The 24,898-nt window shown below is 39.9% G+C and overlaps 1 protein-coding gene across 7 annotated transcripts in view; it reads right to left on the reverse strand.

Annotated features, from left to right (window-relative positions):
• Window positions 1–5,213: 5,213 nt before the first annotated feature.
• The window catches only part of st18 (ST18 C2H2C-type zinc finger transcription factor), a 66,608-nt gene continuing 46,923 nt past the window's right edge, over window positions 5,214–24,898 (reverse strand). Inside the window, exons 12-24 of one of the 7 annotated variants that reach the window (XM_061798035.1) lie at window positions 24,231–24,442; window positions 20,880–21,128; window positions 19,028–19,131; window positions 17,455–17,517; window positions 14,456–14,524; window positions 14,191–14,253; window positions 12,050–12,130; window positions 8,873–9,094; window positions 8,702–8,790; window positions 7,446–7,549; window positions 7,207–7,350; window positions 7,003–7,129; window positions 5,214–6,250 (exon numbers count right to left, since the gene is read on the reverse strand). In XM_061798035.1, coding sequence (XP_061654019.1) covers window positions 6,231–6,250; window positions 7,003–7,129; window positions 7,207–7,350; window positions 7,446–7,549; window positions 8,702–8,790; window positions 8,873–9,094; window positions 12,050–12,130; window positions 14,191–14,253; window positions 14,456–14,524; window positions 17,455–17,517; window positions 19,028–19,131; window positions 20,880–21,128; window positions 24,231–24,442 — 1,547 coding nt within the window. In that variant the 3' untranslated portion in view covers window positions 5,214–6,230. Of the gene's footprint in view, window positions 7,130–7,206; window positions 7,354–7,445; window positions 7,550–8,701; window positions 8,791–8,872; window positions 9,095–12,049; window positions 12,131–14,190; window positions 14,254–14,455; window positions 14,525–17,454; window positions 17,518–19,027; window positions 19,132–20,879; window positions 21,129–24,230; window positions 24,443–24,898 lie in introns of all 7 variants that reach the window. The other 6 variants (XM_061798034.1, XM_061798037.1, XM_061798038.1 and 3 more) reach the window with 6 other exon arrangements.

Here is a 24,898-nt window from a genome sequence, read left to right on the forward strand (position 1 = left end):
GAAATAATCCTTAATTGGTCCTTTTTTATTTTTTTAAATTGCAAATAATGCATCTTCGTTCAGCTATCTATGACAGCTATGTGTAGTGACAGGCAAAAAAAAATAAATCTAAAGCTCTTCCACTAAATGGCAGAAGGTGAATAATAAGTCTGTGAGTCACTACTTTTTGACTGCCCTTCGTACATTCTTCTCAATGCATATTTTTGAAGAGATGCATATTTTTGAAGAGTAGCTATAGGGAGGTTTGCATCAGTTTGCTGTATTTTGACACAGGCCCATCCATATTTATGCCCCAGTTGGCCATTTAAAAATGAGATGAATGAACTTCGGTTATTTTAAATTGTGAACATTCATCATGGGTGAGATGTTTTGTGACATTTCCTTCCTCTCAAGTTTTGTTTTTCGAAATGCCTTTATGGTTTATGTACTATAAATTTCCTTCCCCTGTTTTAAAACACTTTCTTGCAATAGTCAATCCCTTTTACTCCACGTAAATAAGATTCAGCTCAAAGTGGATTTCGCAGCCCGTTAAGGTCATCATCAACGTTTATTGTTTGAAGACACAATGTCATCATTTGTCAGCCGTAATGTGCTTTGTGCGCGACGTGCTACTTCACCTCGTAGGTTGTCCTATTAAGGTGAATAATTTGTTGACTTTCTCTCATTTGGCGGCTTAAATGCTCAACAGTGATGTTTTTTGGAATAGCAAAATTGCCACACAGTGACAAATCAAATAAGGTTGCAGATTAGTGTTCATTCAAGTACATTGTTTTAAATGAGTCGTGTGCTTCAATTAAAAGGTGAAAAAAATGCCACGCAACTGATTCGGGCAGCTTTTTATTTTTTATTTTTATTTAAAAACATTTTTTACACTCACTGGTTTATTATTTTTTTTATTACATTTTTTTTTTTACACTCACTGGCATGTAAACAGGAGTTCAGAACATTCAGAGTACTTGTTCACTTTCGCATGTCGAGGCCAAGAGTCAATAAAATAAGTATGGATGTGCAAAACGTTTAAAAACAGGAATACTTACGCCCTTCACTGTGGTGCTGAGCTTGATGTAAACATGAGAGATGAGCATCAGCGAGGCAAGCGGAGGCCATTAAAAGGAACCCGGAAGTCAAGCAGACGCACGGACACACACGCCTCATATAACCTAAAGGGTGACACGGACGGGGGACTCTGTGACACCACAGAAAAACACATTTGTTGTATGTGACATCATAACCTGCACAAGACTGACTGAATCTAGGAAATGATGGAAAGTTAATTGATTTGTTCCACCATCGGAGTAAAACAAAAAATCTGGGTTTGAATCTCAGCGCTAGCTTTCCTGTGTGGACTTTGCATGTTCTGCGCGTGCTCACGTTGGCTTCCTCCCATGTTCCGAAAACATGCATGTTCTAAAGCTATTTGACTTGTTCCTAAAAATGTGTCATCTGTTTCTAAATATGGTTCAAAATGTGCACTTCCACTGTCTTCACACCCACTCTCAGCATATTTAGATTTGTTTTTATGCATTAAAACCTGTGTAAAACTCTTGTTTCCTCATGAATAAATGGTTGCTTTTGACTTTTGCTTCGTCACGCATCCCTTCGTTATTGCAGATTTGTAGTTTAACTTGTCATTTTCAATCCTTTACAAAGTGAAGAAAGTGTTTAACTAGAGCCGAAATAAAGCGGGTGTTGTGTATGTGGAGGAGCACAATAACCTTTTTTTTTTGTGTGTGTGCCTAAGGGCATAAATCCACTTTATATTCAACATGTGATGAACAGTTGCAAGTAAAAAAAATGTGAATCCTTTAGACCAGGGGTGTCAAACTCATTTTTGTCACGGGCCACATCGTAGTTATGACTTCCCTCGGAGGGCCGCTACGACCGTGAACCCATGTAAATGAAAGATTACCTCATATACCGAAATTACACATTGATGAATGACCAGTTTTGAAATCAGAAGCCTATAAAAACACCTTTTTCAACTATTACATTTCTTTTCAAAGGGGGATTGGTAACAAACAAAAAAAATGCTTGCAAATATCTCAATGTTGTTACACCAGAACACAATGGACAATTTTGATTTGCTTTCGCGGGCCACATAAAATGATGTGGCGGCCGAATCTGGCTCCCGGGCCACCAGTTTGACACCTGTGCTTTAGAATAACTTAGGAATTGTGCCTAAATTGGTCATAACAGTTATGTTTCCACGTTTTTAACAAACACGCCATGGGAACGTCACAGTGCAGGGTGAAAAAAGGTATGTGACCGTCTAGACTACAGGTGTCAAACTCAAGCCCGGGGGCCAGATCTGGCCCACCACATCATGTTATGTGGCCCGCGAAAGCAAATCATGTGCTTGAACTGCCATGATTCTTGCTAAAATCTGTAGAAAATGTTTTCATTGTCATATGGAATAAATATTTCTAACCATGTTTTTGTTACCAAACCTCTTTTTACAATACAGTAGCTTAAACAATAGTTACAAAGCATTACCCTTGAATTTCGATTTCCAAACTATTCATCTATCAATTTGTTGTCGATGTAATAATATAAGGAGTTGATTCAATTGGATTTCAAAATCTTAACGGCCCTCTGAGAGAAACCCTAACTACAATGTGACCCGCGACACAAATGAGTTTGACACCCCCTGGCCTGGACTAATGACTTCTCAAAGAGCTAATTATGGTCATGAGTCATCCTACTGAAAGTTCAATCCGTGTGGGAGATTGGAGGTGTTGCTTCAAACTTTGAGCTTTTTCATTTTCAAGAAGCATTGCCTGATGTGAACCAAAAAAAAAAAAAAAAAGCTCTCAGAAGAGCGAAAATGACAAATTGTTAAATTGCATGAAGCTGGAAAGACTCACAAAAGTTCAGCATTGCTGCTACTCTCGAAATGAAAAAAAAATCAATCAATCAAAGTGTCTGATAAAGACTTACAGAAATCTCTGCTAAGACACTTAACAAGAATGGATCTCGCGAGAGGACGCCACGGAGGAAGCAACTGCTGTCCAAAAAAAAATATTGTTACAGGTTTGAAGTTTGCAAAAGCACTTAGATTTTCCGTTGCGTTAGTAGCAAACGTTTTTTTGTGGGTAGATGAAACCAAAGTTAATTTGTCTAAAAAGAACACACAGCGTTATGTGTGAGGGGAAAATGCGTGGCACACCGCCATCAAAACTTTATCCTAACTAAAGTATTGGTGGAGGGAGCATCAAGCTGTGGGACTGTGCTGCTCTCTCAGGGCCTGGACGCATTGCTATCATACATTTAATTTTTCACCTTCCACTTTTTTGTTTACATATTGTGTTCAGTAAAAACATGGAAACACATTTTTTTTTTTTTGGGTGTGGTATAAATTTAGGGAAACACACATTTGATGACCAATTTACAGAGCAACCCAGGTAATTCCAAAGGGTTCACATACATTTTCTTGCAAAAAGTAAACATCTACTTAAACTGCTGTATTCACTGGAGTATTTTTGATTATATTTCACTTTTGTTTGATGATAAAATAAGACTAAAAGAGCATGAATAGTATAAACTGTATTACGTTAATAACCAAACAAGGACTTTTGATTTCTTGTCTTTGTATAGTTATGATTCGATTCTTTATTTTTCTTCCCAAACTTGGATTTGCACCACAATTTTGTTGTATCTGCACCATGACAATAAAGGATTTTTATATTATTGTAATATCTTGCCTCAATTCAGGTTTTCTAATGATGGCTCACTTCTAGTTGTAATGTCTCCTTTTGACCACCAGGGGATGGTAACACACAAGGTAACCCGCAAAAGTTAACAGGCGGCAACTGTACTCTTCTTGGTTGTTGAAGACGTTTCACCTTTAACCTCTTTAGGCCCTAAATCTTTGGTGAGGTAGAGTTCCCTTAAATATACGTCTGTGGTGGGGACGTCCCCTGAGATGGTCACATGTGGTTGTTGTGTTGTCGTTCGCAGGTGTGACTTTATATAGGCTACAGTCAGTTAGCATCGGCGTTAACAGCATTAGCTGCAGTGTTATAATAACGTTCGGCTAAATTGTCGATGTGGGGTTGAGGGGGTATTTGCGTTTGGTAATTTTATGCAGCACTGCGCACTAATTGACAAGTGTAATTCAGTAGCTTGGAGTGAATGTAGTAGTGTTAATGCAGTTGAATCTCTATGGGTAAGCAGAGTTGCACTGAGTTTCTGGGGTTCACAGATTAGCCTCGGCTAAACAGCACTCAATTGCTCGGTAAAGTTGTTGTTCGGCCGGGGGGGGGGGGGGGGGGGGGGGGCGTTTGTGTTTATGTCCATGTCCATGCACCACTAAAATGCTTTCATTGTCTTGTGCGCTCGCTTGTTTTCCCCATTCTGGGGTCTGCCTTCGCTAACAGAAGCAAGCGGCCAGCCACTGAGCGAGGCGGAAGAGAAGACCGCCAATCGCCGCCTGGAACGTCCTCGGTGTATGATTTATGTCACAGGCAAGTTATTAAGACACCTGGGAATTGTTTCAAATTATGAAAAAAAAATGCAAAATATGTTTGTCTCGAACTCCGTAGACAGGAACTACTGTAATCTTGTTACCAGCTGCGCAAACAATTAGCCTAGCTTCTTCTATTTCTGGTTCGGGTTTTACGGCCACTGTTTCTTCTTCTTTGTATTCTACAGCAGTCTGTCTGCCCTTTGGCACCGTGCTGCCTCTCACAGGTCAGTCGTGGTACTACGACATGATTATGCATATACAGTCGGTGTGCAATATGGACAAAAATAAAAAGAGGAATAAAAATAAAACAGAAATATCCAGTGGCCAAATAAATACCATTGAAAATATTTGGTAGTAACCACCTTTCTAGGAATGCGGTAAAGTGCAAAGAATTCAAATAAATACAACGCAGTGTTTCAAATAACATTCCAGTATTTATCCAGTAAAAGTGCTAATGAATGAACTGTTTCTCAGAGGTTGAGGTTTAGGAACACAAGATTGTCAGCTTGTTCTGAAGGCCCGACTGTGATGTCTCAGTCTGAGCATGAGGGGCACCATGTACGTTGTAAAAGGAGTACATAGATAAGTGACAAAGAAGAACATACTCGCATGGCTGAATAGGTTAAAATGACGCTTGAGATACACAGAAACGCGTCGTAACATCTGATGCCCGGAGAAGTTGAAGCCTTCAGGTGTGAGCAGAAGCGGAAGTCAAAGAAATGAAAGCACACACACACACAAGCAAAAAAACCTGTTTGAAAAGTTTATTTCTACCATACACAAACTGTACAACACAGCGCATATCTTTGTGTGTGTGTGTGCGTGTGTGTGCGTGTGTGTAAATTGTGAAATCGTAAAAGTAAATTTGAATGTACAAACTACTTCAGCGGAAAATGAAAAGCATTACCTCATCATGTTCAATAAGAAAAAGAAAAAAAAATACAATACAATCTCATATCATACTAATAATCGTTTCACGAAAAAGAAGCGTTTCACATTACAAAACATCAAATACTAACAGGAAGATTGTAGGGAGATAAATAAATATTATTCACAGAACTTCCTGAGCAAACAATGCGTGTGGTAGGAATTAAATCTAAGAAAATATAAATAAAGGATTACATTTGGGGATTGAAATTTTTAAATATTATTTGGATAGAATGTGGGGTGGTGCTGTGATAATTTGGCTCTTGCTGCTTCTGCTGCTGCTGCTGCTGTCACTTTCCTTTCATGGCAATAGTCTGCTTGGCTACATGTTGACAAAAATTCAATGTCCATTGGCGTTTGTGGGGGATCATAATTCAGAGTAAAAAAAAAACAAAACAAAAAAAGATTTAAAGGAGGGCTGGGCAACCTGTTCATTTATGGGAAAATGATGCAAAGTATATAGATATTATGATAAAGAGTACAAATTCATGTACTTATTTTTAGAATAACATGGCACAAACTGCTGTTTCAAAGTATAGTCACATTGAATTACAAAAGTGCAAAGAACCTTTTTCCACCCATTGTTGTAATTCGAGGAAACAAATTTATTTGTACTTTTTTTTTTTTTTAAGTAGCTACCATTCAAATCTGCCCCAAGCGATACAAGAATATACAAAGTGTTTTAGGTAAAGAGTGTTAAGGCTTTTGTAAGCACTTATAGAGATAAACAGGAGTCCATTTGTGTGTTTTTACCTCACGGTGCATTCAAAAAGGATCAAATATGAAATAATTGTCAGTCTCCATCTTGCAATCAGCTACTGAGATATCGAAACAGTCATCAGGAACACATCTGTCCTCCTATTATGAAAATAATTGTACTGTGTGAATAAATGAGACACCGTCCACGTAATACTGCCCTAGCACAAACAAAACGTAGTACTTGTACTTGTTTTTTTAATGTCATAAACGGATCCATATACATTTAGGCACGTACGACATGCACACCTCACGTGTGTGTGTGTGTGTGTGTGTGTGTGTGTGTGCAGAAGGCAGTTTTCTAATAACTATATTTAATAAAAATGAAAATTGTTGTGTTTTTGCTGTTTGAATTTTAAGTAAAGAAAAAAGAAAGGTACAGTACAGTGGCATCGCATTGTTATCACTTGTAACATCATCTAGCATACATTCACATTCCAATAAAGAAAGCAAAAGCTTCATAAAAATAGGATCACTTTTGGTGTACTAGTACTTCTTTAAGGGAGAGCTACTGCAACTGTCATACTCGTGCGGCACAAAATTGGAATGTTGTTGTTTTTTTGGACTGTTTTATTTGGGGAAATAAATACACATAAATTAAATAATAATCATAATAATCATAATAAATACAGCGATGGACAAATAGAATATCAATAATAATATAATAACAATAATAAATAGTCGTCATCAAAAGAAAAACAAGTGCAAGAGGAGTGGAAATCTCAGCAGGATCAAAGAAACCAAAGTGAAAAGCAGTTCTAACATGGCCGACTCTCAACGCGGCCTCGGACATTGATGTCTGGCACGTGCACTCGGGGGAGGAAAAAAAAGGGAAAAAGCTCAAACGTGGATACCTTTGATGGCCTTCTTGATGTTGTCCAGAAGCGCTTTGCACTCGGGCGAGTACTCGCACTGCGACTTGTTGTACATGTCCGTCAGCGTGTTCACATAGGCTTCGAAGTTGTGCTCGCTGATGGGGCCCTGCGGTGTAAAACGCGTGTTAGTGCCGCCACGTGATGCGCAGGTGTCGTGCTAATGTGTGTGCGTGCGTGTTACACCATTTGAGGCAGCTGGATGTCGGTGAGGCTGCTGATGAGCGCTTGGCTGAGGCGAGCCAGCTCCTCGAGGAGGCCGTCGTTGTGCTGCTCCATCATCTTGTTCTCCTCCTCGATGCTCTTCAGGTTGCACTCCATCGACGAGATCTGCTTTCAGGTACAAAAACAACAACAACAACAGTCAAAGTTTTAAAAAGGGCAAAGAGCGCAAATGTCTTCTATGTGAAGGAGTTGATGCTTACCTGGGTTTGCAGCTGCTTCATGTTCGCCGCCATTTGCATGTTGGATTGGTTCAGTTCGTCGATGTCGTGCTCCAAGTGTTGACCGTCCTCTTTCTTTTCAATGCCTGCAAGACACGAGTCATGCTTTTGATTGGAAATTTGACTTTCAAAAACAAAACAGTATGACTGGATACACACAATCACAATATTTCCAAAATATATTTACAAAGTTAGTTGGTTATTTCATTGTGCTGAACAAGTCTATTTTGAAGTTAAAACTGTTCTCATTTTATTAATATGAGGAAAAACACTCGCAATTGTATGGAAGTTAATTTGACAAGAACAAATTCTTGTTGTAATGTTATGGAATAAAGTCATAATATTACAAGAAGCATTTTGTAATCATAATAGAATAACTTGATGGCAAACCTTAAATATTAAAAGGAAGTTTGAATTTGTATTGAATTAAAGTCACACAAATACCGTAGTTGTAATATTTTGAGTTTTGATTTCTTGAGAAAAAAATAATAAAATAATACAAATCTAACCATCATAATTAAATCATAATTTTACGAGAAACAAAGTTTACATTTTTATAGGATGCTTATATAGACACATCATAATCACATAATTTTAATGATGTATTTAATTTGTTCCATCCATTTTCTTTAGCGCTTCTCCTCACAACGGTCGCGGGCGTGCTGGAGCCTATCCCAGCTATCTTCGGGCGGCAGGTGGGGTACACCCTGAACCGGTCGCCAGCCAATCGCAGGGCACATAGAAACAAACAACCATTCACACCTACGGGCAATTTAGAGTCTTCAGTCAACCTACCACGCATGTTTTGGGGATGTGGGAGGAAACCGGAGTGCCCGGAAAAAAAAACCCACGCAGGCACGGGGAGAACATGCAAACTCCGCACAGGCGGGACCGAGGATTGAACCCCGGACCTCAGAACTGTGAGGCAGATGTGCTAAAAAGTCGTCCGCCGTGCCGTGCCGGCTTGTTACATTTAATAATATATAATGATTTTATAGTGTCAATGGGAAAATCATAAAATCAAAAAACTGCTTTAGAAAATGTCACAATATTACAAGAAAAAAAAATGTCAAACTTGCAAGAGAATAACACAGGAAAAGTCTTCATTTCACAAGAATCAAGTTGTAATATTAAGACACTAAAGTAATAACTTTACAAGAAATAGTAATACCAGATTATGTCCGCCCAGACAGCACTAAAAGAAATTGTCAATTGTGGGTGATCCAGTGTCAACTTACCACTGCTGGCCTTTAGTTTGATGGTCATCATCTCCTCTTCGGAGTGCTTCTTCTTGATACTTTGCGCGTTAAGCGGGCACCCTGACAAGCTATTTGATTGAAGATCAGACTTTTTAGCATGAAGTCGGGATATTGAGCCATACCATATTGCGACGTGAAGGCGAGCTCGACCTTCTGTGCGTGGCAAACACGTTGTTGGCGTGGCCGAGGCCGTTGCAGCCGGGCAGAGGGCAGTGAGGCAGCTCCTGCTTGTTGCTCTTCCAGGCGAAGGGCAGCCCGTTGAGGGACGCCTCCTTTTGTCTTCTGGCGGCCAGCGGACAACTGCTGGCGCTGCGGTGAGACGTGTACTTTCCCGATATGTGGCCCTGGCCCTCGCACCCAAACACCGGACACCTGGCGGAGAAATAGCCACGCCTGTTTGTAAAATGCTCTTTCTTGTTGATACCATATCTAGTCGGCTTCCTCCAACATTCCAAAAGGTTCTAGCTCAGACGCTAAAGAGGACTATGTACAATATCTACGGTCTATATACAAGAGTTAACTTGGATCTTCTTGTCAATTGTTGACTTGAAATCTCATCGTGACGATTTTAAATTTCATAATGACGATGTTATATCTTATTCGCCATGACTACTTTAAATCACGTCTCGGGTTTTCTTTTCTTTTCTCTCTCTCACTAGGTGACCCTAATATGCCGTCGCATAATGCAAGGAAAAAACATTGGAATTTTTAAATGATGAATTCACCATATAGAGTCAAAAAGAGGAAAACTAATTCTAGAATCAAAATGTAGAATTATTCGAAGAAAATGATGGAATAAAGTTGTTACATTATGAGAAAAAGTCAAAGTATTCTGACTTAACTCAGAATATTAGGAGAAACTTGTTATATAGTAATAATATTTTTGGACAACAAAGTTGTGATTTTATGTGAACACGTTGGCGACATTACGGCAATAAAGCCATAACCGTACGAGGCACAATGACAAACATATTGTTAGTAAAGTTAGTCCAAAGTGAGCATTATTACCTTTGTAAACTGGATTCGTGCAGGTGTACCTAATATTACGGCTGCCCCGTGTAGGAGTCCAACAAAATAACAACCACAACAACAAAAGTCTACAGTATATTTATATATATTTGGAGCAAATTGCAGTCTGAGATCATTAAAACAATCTCTTTCAATAACTGGACCGGAAGATCTGTTGACCATTAAGTTGATTAATCCAGCCAAATGCTGATTAAAAAAAAGAAGTGGCCAAAACTGGAAATGGACTCAAATAATCGCATTAAGTGCAAGTAACTAATCCACGCTAAACTTTAATGGGAGCGCTCCGATGGGAATTTCATCAAGAGTTGGATTTACCGGGCATGTTGTTGATATTGTTGTTGTTTTACATGTCACAGTGCAGGTCAGTAATGGAGTGACATGAATTATACAAATTGTTGGCCCTCGAGCTGAAGAATGTTCCTTCTCCATTATTGATGAAGGGGAACAAAGGGGTCCAGAGTAATATATATATATATTTTTTATGAGAATAGGGTTGCAATTTCACGACAATAATATATATTTTTTTAGTATCGTACCATACGAATACTAATCCCTATACTATTAGACCAATGTATAATTTTGGAATCTTTTTGAAAAGGAGTACCAACATCAGAATTTTAGGAGTTGTAATATTTCAAGAAAAAAAAATTATTTTACAAATAAATAATAATACAATGGGGGGGAAAAAAAGTAAGTGAAGGCATGTCATTTTAACAAGGTGGCAATATTAAGAGAATACAAATGTTATTTTATGATTTTTCTAAATGAGCAAGATTTCAATGGTAAAAAGTCAGAATTTGATGAGGAAAAAATGGAATAATGCAATCATCTTTTACAGTTAAGACAATACATTCACACAAAAAATCACAATATTGACAGAATAAATAAAAATCACAATGTTACAAACAGTAGTAGTAATTATATATATATATAATTTATGCATACATTTTGACAAAATTAAGGTGCATTAAATAACAAATAATTGTAAGATTTACAATATGAGTAAAAAAAGATTGAATTTTATGAAAATAAATAATATTCTGAGAAAAGCATAAGGTAATATTAGTATAAAAATAAGTATTTTTATTTAAAACATTTTATGAAAAGAGTCATAATTTTTTTTTAATTGTTATTTAAATGTTTACTTTTGCCTTTTACTGTTAACGCAATAAAATCACATAATTGAGTTAAAAACATAATTCCAGAAGAAAACAATATTCAAGCTTCTGACACTAAATTCCAAAACTAAAAATAATTTAGCATAAAGAATCAATATTATAACCCAAAAAGGTGTATGGGGGGAAAAAAAGCTGTTGTACTGCAAGAAAAAAGAAAGAAAGAAAAAACAAATATATATACATATTTAAAAAAATAATAATGTAAAAAATTATAATGCATGAAAAAAAAAATCTAGTATAGTCGTATCTCAATTTACAGGTGACCTGACTGGACTTTTTCAAGAAATGAGTGCAAGCAAAAATTTCAGTTACGAATGCGAGCTACGGTGGCAGCCAAGTTCAGAACAAGCCGCTGTTTGGCAGATCGTGAGCAATTCTTCAAAAAAGATGCCAAGTGTTAAGTACCACTCACACTCGAAGTTAACTTTCAAACTAAAGAGAATTGCACATCGTGTATTTACCACGAGTAACTTTGTCTCACTAAACACAAACACGCATGCACACAGGTAGACACAAATGGGACGTGCCATATGGACATCCACCATCCCCCCTCCCCTCCTAATGTGTATGAGATCCATACCCGTTTAATGCTTATAAGCTGATGCATTAGTAATTAAAAAGTCCCAAAAAATCAGTGTCCAGATGTACGCGTCCACAAAGGCTCACGTGTCAATTACGTTATTGTTTTGGACGACGAAGCCGCCGCCGGCTACCTTTCTTCACATAATTACAAAGAAAGCATTCCCGAGCGAGCGACAGAGAGAGAGAGAGAGAGAGAGAGAGAGAGAGAGAGAGAGAGAGAGAGAGAGAGAGAGAGAGAGAGAGAGAGAGAGAGAGAGAGAGAGAGAGAGAGAGAGAGAGAGAGAGAGAGAGAGAGAGAGAGAGAGAGAGAGAGAGAGAGAGAGAGTGATAAGCCTGATATTCTTTCAAATCCCACAAAAACACATCGCAGCGCATTAATCTTCGGAAAGTCATTCACTAATGTGAGCACAAAAGCTGCTGATTTTCTTTGTGCAACTTGATGGCCCGCAGGTAGCGGAACGCTGCGAAAAAAGCGTGACACTTTTCCGCTTTTTGTGACACTGAGCAAAATAAGAGAGAGTAAAGAGAAACGTCATACTTGAGCTCTTGCTCATCTTTGTCCTCCTTGCTCGGGGTGAGCTTCAAACCTCCTTTTCTGGCACGTGGACATCCCGACAAGCTAAAAGAAATAACAGCACATTATGCATTTTAAGGGGGCATTGGTACATATTACGGAAAATTGACATTTTAAGTACTTGTAAACAAATCGTTGGGTCTCTGAAGTGCCTGAGCGACCAAGTAAATCTTTTGTTATCTGCCCATTTCTGAAACTGTGTCTGTGAGCGAGGCCTTCTGAATTTCACTCTTTTATTGATTCAAAAATGTACATGATAACCACCCGTATAGAGAGTTTCTCTGCCCATGACATGATCAGCTAGGCTGGGCAAAGATCCAGAGCCCCTTCCGAGCAATGGACAGATTGCACTGCTATGGATAAACACTCACATCCCCCACGGGTCTACTGCTCATGTCAAAGACACAAGGTAAGCAGAGCTGCATTGAGTTTTGCTGGGTGCACAGATTGGCATTAGATTACAGCGTTCATTTCTGATAAACAGCACAAAGTGCATCATAAAAGTAAGTAAGAAATTTAAAGAAAATAATGTCCTACTTTTACCACAATTTTTTTTTTTTAAATCAAGTTGTAGTTTCACAAAGAGCAAAGTCATAATTTTACTTATAATATTAGGAGGGGAAAAAAGTCATTTTACAAGATTGGAGTTACAATCTTGCAAGAAATTTTTAAGATTGTAATTTCACAACAAATTTGTGGAAACAAATGTAACTTTACAAGAATATTTGCATTATTGCAAGAAACAGATTGTACTAATTGGAGAGGAAAGTTTTAATTTTCTGAGAATTAAATTGTAGTTTCATGGGAATAAAGTCTTAATTTTAGTTTTTTGAAAATCCTACATTTGTCCTAATTTGGCAAGACTACAGTCTAGAGGCGCAACAATGATCTAATTTAATCTATCTAGTTATCTAACTGCTTTTGGATTCATCAATGAAAGACCTTGTTTAACTTCCAATTGTCCAAATCCACAGAATTTCAGTATTCTCATCTTCCTGTAGTCCTCCATGAAAGAAGACTGATTATCAAACTAAGACATTTGCAAACATCTGCTTCTAACATTTTTGCAGATTTTCTGATATGTCACAGAGCAAACCAGTAACTGAATCATAATCAAATTATATTTGTGCATTGGCTGTTCTGTAAATTTGAAACAATGTCCTGTGTTTGTAGGGAATGGAAATTTAAAAAATGTTTTTTTTCATCTGATTCATCAATGAATCTAAAAAAAAAAAGAATCAAAAGATTAATCGATTATTAAAATAATAATTAGTTGCAGCCCTATTACAGTCACAATATTTGAACAAAACATTTGGAATCTTAAGATAATAAACTTCTAATTTTACAAGTGGCAGTTGGCCGATAGAGGGCGCTAGGGCGTCACCCCACCTCTCTCCAAGAAGACGTGAAAAAATCAATCAAATACAAATATCAAGATAAATAGAGGATAAATATATAGTTCCTGATGTGTGTTGTCTGATTTTGTGGCGTATTTGCAGTGTGGGGCGCAAATGTCTTTAGCGGTAGACTGGTTAAAAGTTGCATTAGCTGCTTTTCAATGCAAGAGGTAAGAGCATTTGGATGTTACAGTAGTTATGGTTTTAGTTTCAATTCTATTTCAAGACCAGAGTCGTAAGATTACAACGAAATAGCCAGAAATGTAAGATAATCATTTCACAGCTATTGGAGGACACGCGTCAAAAGTCATTCTTTTACCACAGTAAATTGGGATATTCCGATCATAAATGGAGACTGTTGCATTTACGTTTGTGTGTGAATTTGGCTTCTCCTAACATTCCGACGGTATTAAGACGCCAAATCATCCATCCGTGCATTTTCTTTAGCGCGGGTCGCGGGCTGCTGGAGCCTATCCCAGCTATCTTCAGGCGAGAGGCGGGGTACACCCTGAACCGGTCGCCAGCCAATCGCAGGGCAGACGCCAAATCATTCAATCAAAAAAGCAACACAAGAAAGTGAAATGGAAAAAGCAAAGCGTGTTTGCGACTGGGAGTGAGACTTTCACCATCTGCTGTGATGTCACGCATGTGACAAAATGTGTTTAACGGTCGCCACGCGTGTTCCCGCCGCCCCTCAGCCATGGCTACCTTCTGTGCGACGCGTAGTTCCCCGTCACGTGTCCGGATCCATCACAACCAGGTGTTGGGCACCTGCGCGGTGGAGACGCACATCATGCTCGTCATGCAAATAGGCAACGTTGCAAATGCCACAAAAGTTCTCGCTAAGTACGTCGAAATATGCGTCGTAGAGAGGCAAAAGCTGGAGCAGGACGAGCCTGTTCTGAGGTGTGAAATCCTCGAACAACAACAACAACAACAATAAGAACAATGGCGGCGTTTTCTAAATACGTACTTGAGTTCCTGAGAGTTGGCTGCCATCAGTGACTTGAGAGTCTTGTCAGCCAGAGGACATCCAGAAACGCTGCGGTGAGGATAAAGAGCTAACCGTCATCTCAGTGCACTTTGATCACTCCGCTGCATTAAAGCATCTTAAACACACGCACAACGCTTTTTATTTGTTTGCAAATATTTGCCAAGCGCTTTTATTTTGGGCCATTTTTTGATTCTTTTCATTGGCCTGCAACTTGTTCTAAAATATAGCAACAGCAATGCTAATGAGAGAGTGATTCGCTTTCATTTACACAAATAATGGTTGTTATACTTTAATCAAGTCGTAATAGTGCGGGAATAGTCATCATTTACAGGTCATGAGGCTAATAAGTTGCAGTTTGAAAAGAGCAAACACGTCTTTTTATGAGGAGAAATACAAAAATGTAAGAGGAAAAATAAAACAAAATGGACAAAAATGTCAGTCTAAGAATAAAGTGGGAATATTATGAGAAAGGTTGTAAGGGGGGGGGGGGGGGAAAGGCACGCTATTGTTACTCTTACAGTTAAAAAGTCATCATTTTAGAATAATAGTAATATTACGGGAATCAAGACAAACTGAATTTTCTAACACTAAAATCGTAATTCTATGCAGTTTCCGATGTCAGTTTGTTTTAAGCTACTGGGAGACGGCATCTGATGGAAAAATAGCCTCGTTCTTTCAAAGCGTGAGAGAGTTTTTTCCTTTTTAAAAATGACGGGGTGGAGTTCTTCCAGCCAAAACACCGCGGTGCGCCTCCCATCGCGTTCAGTGATTCAACTCAGCTTTTTATTCGAACGCGTTTACTACTGGCCCGGTACTACAAAGATCACGGGATTCCATAAAATGCAGAAGTGCTGCGTGCATCCACTCCATTCACTTGTTGTTGACAGAGAGTCCAAATTTCACCGAGATAAAGTTGTGCTACGACAAGAAACAAAAAAGTCATACTACAAAAAAATGGGAATGTTTTTTTAAGAATGAAGTCATAATGTAATAGAGTGTGTTCTAAATAAAACATGACCTGCAATAAGTCACACAATTAAATAAAGTCGTCATTTTGGAGAGAGAATAAAATGAAACATTTCTACAGGAAAATGGTTGTAGATCTACGAGAGTAACGTCATTTTATGAGAATGAATTGTGGTATGAAACAGTTGGAATTTTGCAAAAATAAAGTCGAAATATTCGGAGAAAAAACTGTTATGCTAAGATGGTTGTTATTTTAGAAATCAAATGTATAACTTTACATTGGCTGGCAACCACTTGAGGGTTTGCCCAGCCTCCTGCCCGATGATAGGCGGAACAGGCTCCAGCACGCCCGCCACCCTCGGGAGGAGAAGCGGATGGATGGATAATTGGACAAGAGCAGTTGTAATTTTATGAGCAGAAAGTCATAATATTAGGAGAATCGAGTGGTAATATTAGTACAAAAGAAATATAAGCTTAAAGCAAAAAAAAAAAAGTTAACATGAGAAAAAAGTTGTAATAGTTTGAAAATAATGTTTTAATATGACAGGCATCCGTCCATCCATCCATCCATTTTCTACCGCTTATCCGAGGTCGGGTCGCGGGGGCAGTAGCTTTAGCAGGGACGCCCAGACTTCCCTCTCCCCAGCCACTTCCCCGGGGTCTCCTCCCGGTGGGGCGTGCCCGGAACACCTAACCGGGGAGGCGTCCGAATCAGATGCCCCAGCCACCTCATCTGGCTCTTCTCGATGCGGAGGAGCAGCGACTCTACTCTGAGATCCTCCCGGATGACCGAGCTTGTCACCCTATCTCTAAGGGAGTGCCCGGGAACTCATTTCGGCCGCTCGTATCCTGGATCTCGTTCTTTCGGTCACGACCCACAGCTCGTGACCGTAGGTGAGGGTAGGAACGTAGATCGACCGGTAAATCGAGGGCTTAGCTCCTTCTTTACCACAACGGACCGATACAAAGTCCGCATCACAGCAGACGCTGCACCGATCCGCCTGTCGATCTCCCGTTCCGTTCTTCCCTCACTGGTGAACAAGACCCCGAGATACTTGAACTCCTCCGCTTAGGGCAGAATCTCATCCCCGACCCGGAGAGGGCACGCCACCCTTTTCCGACTGAGGACCACGGTCTTAGATTTGGAGGTGCTGATTCTCATCCCAGCCGCTTCACACTCTGCTGCGAATTGCTCCAGTGAGAGTTGGAGGTCACGGCTTGATGAAGCCAACAGAACCACATCATCTGCAAAAGGCAGAGATGCAATACTGAGGCCACCAAACCGGACCCCCTCAAAGCCTCGGCTGCGCCTAGAAATTCTGTCCATAAAAGTTATGAACAGAATCGGTGACAAAGGGCAGCCTTGGCGGAGTCCAACCTTCACCGGGAACGAGTCCGACTTACTGCCGGGTATGCGGACCAAACTCTGACTCCGGTCGTACAGGGACCGAACAGTCCGTATCAGGGTGTTCGGTACCCCGTGCTCCCGAAGCACCCCGCGCAGGACTCCCAGAGGGACACGGTCGAACGCCTTCTCCAAGTCCACAAAACACATGTAGACTGGTCGGGCGAACTCCCACGCACCCTCGAGGACCCTGCCGAGGGCGTAGAGCTGGCCCACTGTTCCACGGCCAGGACGAAAACCACACCGCTCCTCCTGAATCTGCGGAGATTCGACTTCCCGACGGACCCTCCTCTCCAGCACCCCTGAATAGACCTTACCGGGGAGGCTGAGGAGTGTGATCCCTATGACAAGCATGAAAATGAATTTGTATAAGAAAAACAGGCAATTGTATGGGAATAAAGTTACGTTTTGAGCAGACAAATGATGATAAAGTTGTCATTTTAAGATAAAACAATTACTTTTCATGAATTATTTGAATACTTACATGAACTTTATATATCTATATTTTGAACACGTATAATAATTATACTAGTACTTCGCCGGTCTACTATCTGACTCTACAGTACGTGGCGGCCGATGCTAACGAGAGAGTGATTAATTACGGTACCTCCGGTGCGATGCATAATTCCCCGTCACGTGGCCGCTGCCGTCACAGCCCGGGGTCGGACAGCTGCGGGAGGGCACACAACATTTCATACGCAGATTAGGACGACTTCCCCGCAGACCAGGAGGAGCTTCCCGTGGGCATTAACAGGGAGGAAGAGGAAGAGGAGGAAGCAGGCTGATGTGGGGGCGGGGTTAGTACATTTAGTAAGAAATTGCATCATGTTCGTTTTAATGACGTCCGCTAGTGTCAGTGAGGGTCCAAACTAGAGGTTCCTACTAAAACGCTGGTGACGGCTCTGCAGAGCATGCACTCCAAAAACCACAAAAAAACTCACTTTTCAAAGTGACACATTTCCTCTCAGTCCACATGAACCTGCAGACATACCAGTTACAACGTGATGCACACACTCCGCTGCTATTTGCCTCGCCGCATTTACTTACGACAATAAAGGCAGAAAATGTGACAGGAAAAAGGGAAAATCTTTCAGCGCAAAAAAAGCTGAATGTTTTGCTCATTTTGGAATATTGAGTGTAAAATTGAGTGGTATTCTTATTGGGGGGGGGGGGGGGGGAAGGCAAAAAAACTGGCAATTTTAAAGCAAGAAAGTTGTCATGTTGGCGTTTGATGCTGTTATTCTTATCACTTATGTTAGCACGACTCCTTACCACATGTGCTCCGTGCATAGGAGGCCATTTTTAATATGATTAAGCCATAATATTAGAAGGAAAAAGTTGGAATTTTACAAGAATGAAGTCATATTATTACACAACACACTATACACACTTTTATGAAAATCAAGTTACAATAATTCAAAAGTGATATTTTAGAAGTCAAAAAACAGAAAACATTTGTCATTTTAATACATTTTGTATTTATTTAAAAGAATTAAGATTTCTTTTTCACATAGAATAACGTATTCATATTCAGAAAAAAACGATTTCAGATTTCAGTCAAATTATGTGAATTTTCTCCTACGTTTACAAGAATAATTATTTTAAGGGAAAGCATTAAGTTTACAAGAAAAATACTTAATGTTATGAGACTATTGTGCTTATAAAAACAGCTTCATTTTACAAGAATAAAGCAAACATTTTACAAGGGGGGGGGGGAAGTTACAATTTTCCAAGGAGAAAGCTGTAATTATACCAGAATTACATTGAGAAAAAAATTCTCTAATTTTACATGAAAAGGGGTTGATTTTATGAGCATTAAAAAAAAATCATACTTTGGAGAAAATGTCTTAATTGTATAAGAATAAAGCTGTAAAAGTATGAGGAAAAAAAGTTTAGGAATTGTTTTGTGTTTTTGCGTAATCCTGCTATCTTGCAGGTGTGCTCCAATGGGCTGCTGCACTCTAATCAGTCCATGTGACCGCTTTGGGAAAAGGTCATGAAAACAACAAAGCTCACGGCGGCCTAAAAGTTTCCCCCCCAGCACCGTATCATATGCGTTGATGTTTATCTTCCGTGGTTACACTAAAGCCTCGGGAACGCACCTATTTTATAGGTAGCCGCCATCTGTCAGTTAAGCTTCACGTGAGGCCTCACGGTTGTGTCGAGTAAAACCGCCGTACCTCAAAAGTTCTTTCTTCGACTCTCGTAGGAGCATCTTGGCCTTCATCGTGGCCGCTTCGCCTTGGTAGTGCTGCTCCTCCATGCTGACTGCATCAAACTCCTCCTGTTTCGTTTTGACACAAAACGCAACATGATATCGCTGACCTAAAAGTCACTAATTAAATCAAAGCCCGCCTTGGCAATATAATACTCTTAAAAGACAGCCCCCGGGGTTGCAGTGCAAGGCAAAGACATTACGCTTTAGAATACTTATGCACGAGAAAACCATACATGCATTTAAAGTCACACTTAATCCACATGACATTTATCATGACGTATGGATATTTTTGGATTTTGGAAAAAAAAAATGTTTCCCCCCTGTCCCTCCAGACAGGAGTCGCCAGATGTTGTGTAGAAAGAAAGCGGGTCACATACGCTAGATATCGTCAACAAATGAGTGAAATTAAAAGAAAACAAAAGCCTTAAAGCCCAGATTAAGAAACATTCAGGCCAATGAGCATGCAAGTTCTTCTAATAATAATGTCTTTGTTTAACCCGCACAACTGATAACACCAAATGTAGTCTACATTTTGATGACATGATTAGATATGTAGATTTATAAGACAAAAATCACTTCATATTATTTCTGGGCTAGTTGCTAAACCGCTAAATATTTTGGAGAGAAAAAAAAAAAATCACATCATTAGGTACACCTGAATCATTTAAAAAAAGTCCTAATTTTAGGAGGATTAAAGTACATTTTACATGAATACATTTTTAATAGTTACAATAGTTAAGACAACAAAAAAGTAGCAATCTTACATGAAAAAAAAGTAGAATTATTTTTCCAAGATTAGAGTTGTACTATTTTAACACTAAAGTCTTAACCTTTGAACAGAAACTTCACGGTTTTATAAGAATGAAATTGTAATATCATGAGAGTAAAATTGGAGTTTTACAGGGGGAAAAAAAATAGAGATAATTATGTTGTAATGTTATAACAAAAAAAAGATAATAAAATCTGAGAGTAAAATGTTCATACTCTGAGAATTAAGTCATATTATTTTAAAAATAAATGAAGTCACAAAATACGGAGAATGAAGTGGCACAGTTACAAGTAGTCACAATTTTACAAGAAAAACTGCATGATTTTTGCAGGAATAAGGTTGTAATGTTACAAAAATGATGTCAAACTTTTAAGAGAAAAACTTAATTTTGTGCAAAAACAGGAATAAAGTAGTAGTTATCCAGGATTTTTCATCACTTTTGATTGGCACTGTCACAGGGATAGAAATAGAAATAGAAATAGAAATAGTAATAGTTACTCAACTGCAGAATACCAGGCATCTAGTAGGGGTATAGCCTTTATTAATAATAATAATAATATCATTTTGAATGGAGAATCTCAGTGTGCTACGGAGTCAAGCAGATAAAACAATCTTCTTTTTTTGAGTAGTGTATTTGAGGGGAGGCCGTTCATTTTAGGAATACTGTACTTTACAGTTTCAAAATAATATTGCATCGTTTTATTAAAAAAAATGTAGACAAAAGAAGTGATTACACCTATGAAGCGGTATATACCTACAGTATATAATTCTAGCAGGACTTTCTGTTTTGTGGGCGGGACTTGGTTGAATTAGCGCTAAATTGGTGTCAATGAAAGTAGATTCACGTAATAGATGTGCGAAACATTTATTTAAAAAAAAAATACATTTGTACCTTTTTCACTGCGTCAAGGATAAGCCACAGCATCTTTGTAAAGGTGTGATTTGTGAAAATATTACATCTCATCACATCACATGAAGTGTCCAGCGAGCATGTATAGAAGTGAACTTCATAAACTTTTACTTTTGGTGACATGAATGAATGTACCTCATTGTCGTGTAAAACATGCACTTGGCTGAAGTTGACGGGGACGGGGCCATCCCAGCTGTCCCTGTCGCGCAGCGGATGGTAGAAGGCGGGGCTTATCAGCACGCCGCCGCAACCTTTGGCCGCCGCCCCCACGACCGACTCCGGGTGCGCTTGCTCGTCCGAAGGCGCTTTGGCGTGGACGCTCTCCTTGCTTTTCTTCATGCTCAGGTCCAAGGTGCCGTTTTCATCCACCTCTATGTGCATGTCCTGCAGGCAAAGAAAAAGGAAAAAAACATCAGTCCAAGTAAAAATGCGTAATTAGTATGATGAAATTATTGGTTACAGTTGTAATTGCACAAAAGCTTATGTAAATAAAGCACACACAACAGTAATAATCACTAGCGTGTGCATGTAGTTCTCACAGTGACAGCTGTGCCAATGTGTTTTCTAGGACACACAACCAAGATGGCAGCAGAAGTGTATGTACTGTACATGCGTGCGTATTGTTTCAGATAAGACGTCATCATTATTAAAGCAAAAAATGAAAAAGCTTTAATGTGACAGAAGTTTCCCCCGCGTTTGTTGTTGGTTTGTTTGTTTTTTTTGTTCAAAGAAATAAGTCACAGTCGTACAAAGAATAAGTCGTAATTTGAAATGTAACTTGACACTCGTCAACTTGAGGACTTTTTCTTGTAAATTATAACTGTCCTAAAATAAAAAAAAGATTATTGTATAATGAGAATTCTTCCCATTATACGATGGGGATCCCATCGTTCTGCTGGGAGACTTCAATGCTCACGTGGGCAATGACAGTGAGTGATTGGGAGGAACGGCCCCCCCCCCCCGATCAGAACCCGAGTGGTCTTCCGTTATTGGACTTCTGTGCTCACCACGGATTGTCCATAACGAACACCATGTTCAAGCATAAGGGTGTCCACACGTGCACTTGGCACCAGGACACCCGAGGTCGCAGTTCCACGATCGACTTTGTGGTCGCGTCATCGGACTTGCGGCCGTATGTCTTGGACACTCGGGTGAAGAGAGGGGCGGATCAGTGGTCAACTGATCACCACCCGGTGGTAAGTTGGCTCCGATGGTGGGGAAGATGCCAGTCTGACCTGGGAGGCCCAAACGTATTGTGAGGGTCTGCTGGGGGTCTCTGAGGCGGGGTTAAGGTCACCGAGGTGGTTGAAAAGGTTGACACACCTCTGCAACATCGCATGGACATCGGGGACAGTGCCTCTGAATTGGCAGAAGGGGGGACCAGAGGGTGTGTTCCAACTCGAGGGGGATCACACTCCTCAGCCTCCCTGGTAAGGTCTATTCAGGGGTGCTGGAGAGGAGGGTCCGTCGGGAAGTTGAATCTCCGCAGATTCAGGAGGAGAAGTGTGGTTTTCGTCCTGGCCATGGAACAGTGGACCAGCTCTAAACCCCTCGACAGGGTCCTTGAGGGTCCATGGGAGTTCGCAGAACCAGTCTACATGTGTTTTGTGGACCTGGAGAAGGCCTTCGACCGTGTCCCTCGTGGAGTCCTGTGGGGGGGGGGGGAGTCCTGTTTCGGTACGGGGTACCGAAACCCTGATACGACCGGTGTCAGAGTTTTGGTCTGCATTGCCGGCAGTAAGTCGGACTTTCCTTAACGTAATAATACATTGCGACCTTATTCTCTTATAAGGCATACAGATGCGGTTATGTTGCCGCATATAGCGCCCGAAATATGGCCGCTCCCCTTCGCCAAATGTTCCAGACAGGAAAGCTGTTCTTTCGCGTGCGCGTCCGCAGACAAGACAACTAAGCTGCAAAACGGGAACAGATGATCAACTTGCTAACACTGTTTAATTCATTGACATTGAGCGGGGGCCACGTCGTCAGCTCAGCAGCGAGGAGGACGACGACAACGACGGCGGCGGCGGAGGTGTGCAACAAGAACCTGGAATCAATCATCATCATGCAGTATGGAAGGGGATGGCGACGTTACGCAACCGCCTCACAGGTGGGAGAACGCAACTTTTTTTTTTACGAGCTATGCCGCCGCCGTCATGTCATAGAGCTAATGAATAATCATTTCAAACGTAATCGTACAAAATGGGAATGCCAACATTTTTTCAAAAAAGGATGAGTGGCTGTTATCTTCTTTTCCAAGTGATTTTATTGGGATGTTACAACTTGGGACTTTTTTCTTTGATTTTACAACTTTGTTCTCCTGGGGTTTCTCTCGTAAAAAGAGTTTTGGTCGAATTATGAGTTTTCGTACGATTCTCACTTCAACTTCGTAAAATTCTGACGGGAATAGTATGATTTTATTCTCGCTTTTTTTTTGTAATATTAAGGCTTTTTTTATGATAGGGATGTTAAGTCCATGGTGATATAACCTCACAATTTTCCTCTGATAAAAGAAGTTTTTTTTTTTTTTTAATAAATATTGAATTTGAAGTCTCATCAAATGTATTTTTTCCCCACCGTACCCTACAGGTCATCATTTATACGACTTTATTCTCATAAAATTCCACATATTCCTCAAAACTTTGGCATTTGTCTCTGGTTATGTCAAATTGAAAATGACTTTTTTCTCATACAATTACGACTTTAACCTTGTAAATATGAATTCTTACCTTTTCCAAATGAAAATTATGCAGTTGTTTTCCTCTGAAAATGTCACTATATCTCACAAGATATCTTTTGGACGACATTCTCCTAAAAGCTTTGTTTCTCACAATATCTCAAAATTTTGGCATTTGTCTCTTAATATGACAAATTTAAACAAGACACCTTTTTACTTTTTAACAACCTTTTCTCCTAACTTTATAACTTCAACCTCATGAAAAAATGACTCCCCCCCCCCCCCCCCCCCCCCCCCGCCTATAAAATCAATACTTTATTCTCATTATTATGACTCGCAATATTATGACTTTTATATTGTAATATCATGACTTAAATTTCTAAAAAAAAAAAACTTCAATCATACAATAGTTTGACATTTTCCTTGTAATATAAAGACGTATCGTTTACTATTAAATGTTTTCTTGCAAGATTAGAACTTTCCTTTCTTAATATTCTGAGTTTTTTCTCGGAAATGTTCGACACCAGGTCAGCCGATGTCCAAATCGCTTTTGTTGGCCTTCATCTCCTTTTGATACGATGACACCAATTTCTGTGCGTGTACGTTAAAGCTCGAGTGGCAGCAAAACCCTCCTTTTTAAAATTGTATTTGTTGATTTCTTTCTTTCTTTCTTTCGCGACCTGAGCCCTCACTCTCTTTCTCTTTGCCAACATCTCTCTTTTGAAGTCTTCCCTTTTTATACACAAATCCGAGTTGCTTTCGCCTGAGCACATTAAACACCTCTTTTCCAAGCGGTCTGATTTGATTACCTTTGTAGAGGTTGCCAGGGGCCGCGCGGCCGCCGCCGCCGCCGCCTCCTCGCCGCTCTCCCGGTAGCGAGTGGAGAGGTTGAGGATGGCGGCTGCCCCCAAAGCGCCGCCGTCTCCGCGCTTCAAGTGACTCGCCGGTGAGCTGTGCTGACCGGAAGCTGGCAAGCGGCCACCCGGCGCCAGCAGCAAGCCGGGATGGAACTGCTGCGGCGCTAAGAAATATAGTAAGAAATAGCAAAATAGATGCTGAATAATTCAGGCGTTCCGAGCAAATGTCGTCATAAGATGCCGGACGACAGCGCATCAAAAAAGGCTCATGTGGTGTTATTAACGACCGTTAGGCTTATCGTGACGTTCAATTGAGGTCTCGATTGAAGAATGTCTTCGTTATTGTTGATGATGTCGCGTGCAGCGGCGTTGCTAATATTTTGCCCGTCTCGTGTAGCTAAATGACGTAACCCGAATATGACAAATCGGTGTCAAAGAGGTACAATGTTTTTATCTCCGAAACATGATATAAGATATCTCTTTCATTCAGACTTTTCTTCTGTAATATTGCAATGTTAGGCGAAAAAAATAATAATAAATAAATAATGTTTTTTTTTTTTTTTTCCCATTTCCGTGAAATTCGGACTTTTATTTTGGAAATATTAGGACTGTAAAAAATG

This window comes from Phyllopteryx taeniolatus, chromosome 14 (genome assembly GCF_024500385.1).
Source record: "Phyllopteryx taeniolatus isolate TA_2022b chromosome 14, UOR_Ptae_1.2, whole genome shotgun sequence".
Taxonomy (NCBI): Eukaryota; Metazoa; Chordata; class Actinopteri; order Syngnathiformes; family Syngnathidae; genus Phyllopteryx; species Phyllopteryx taeniolatus.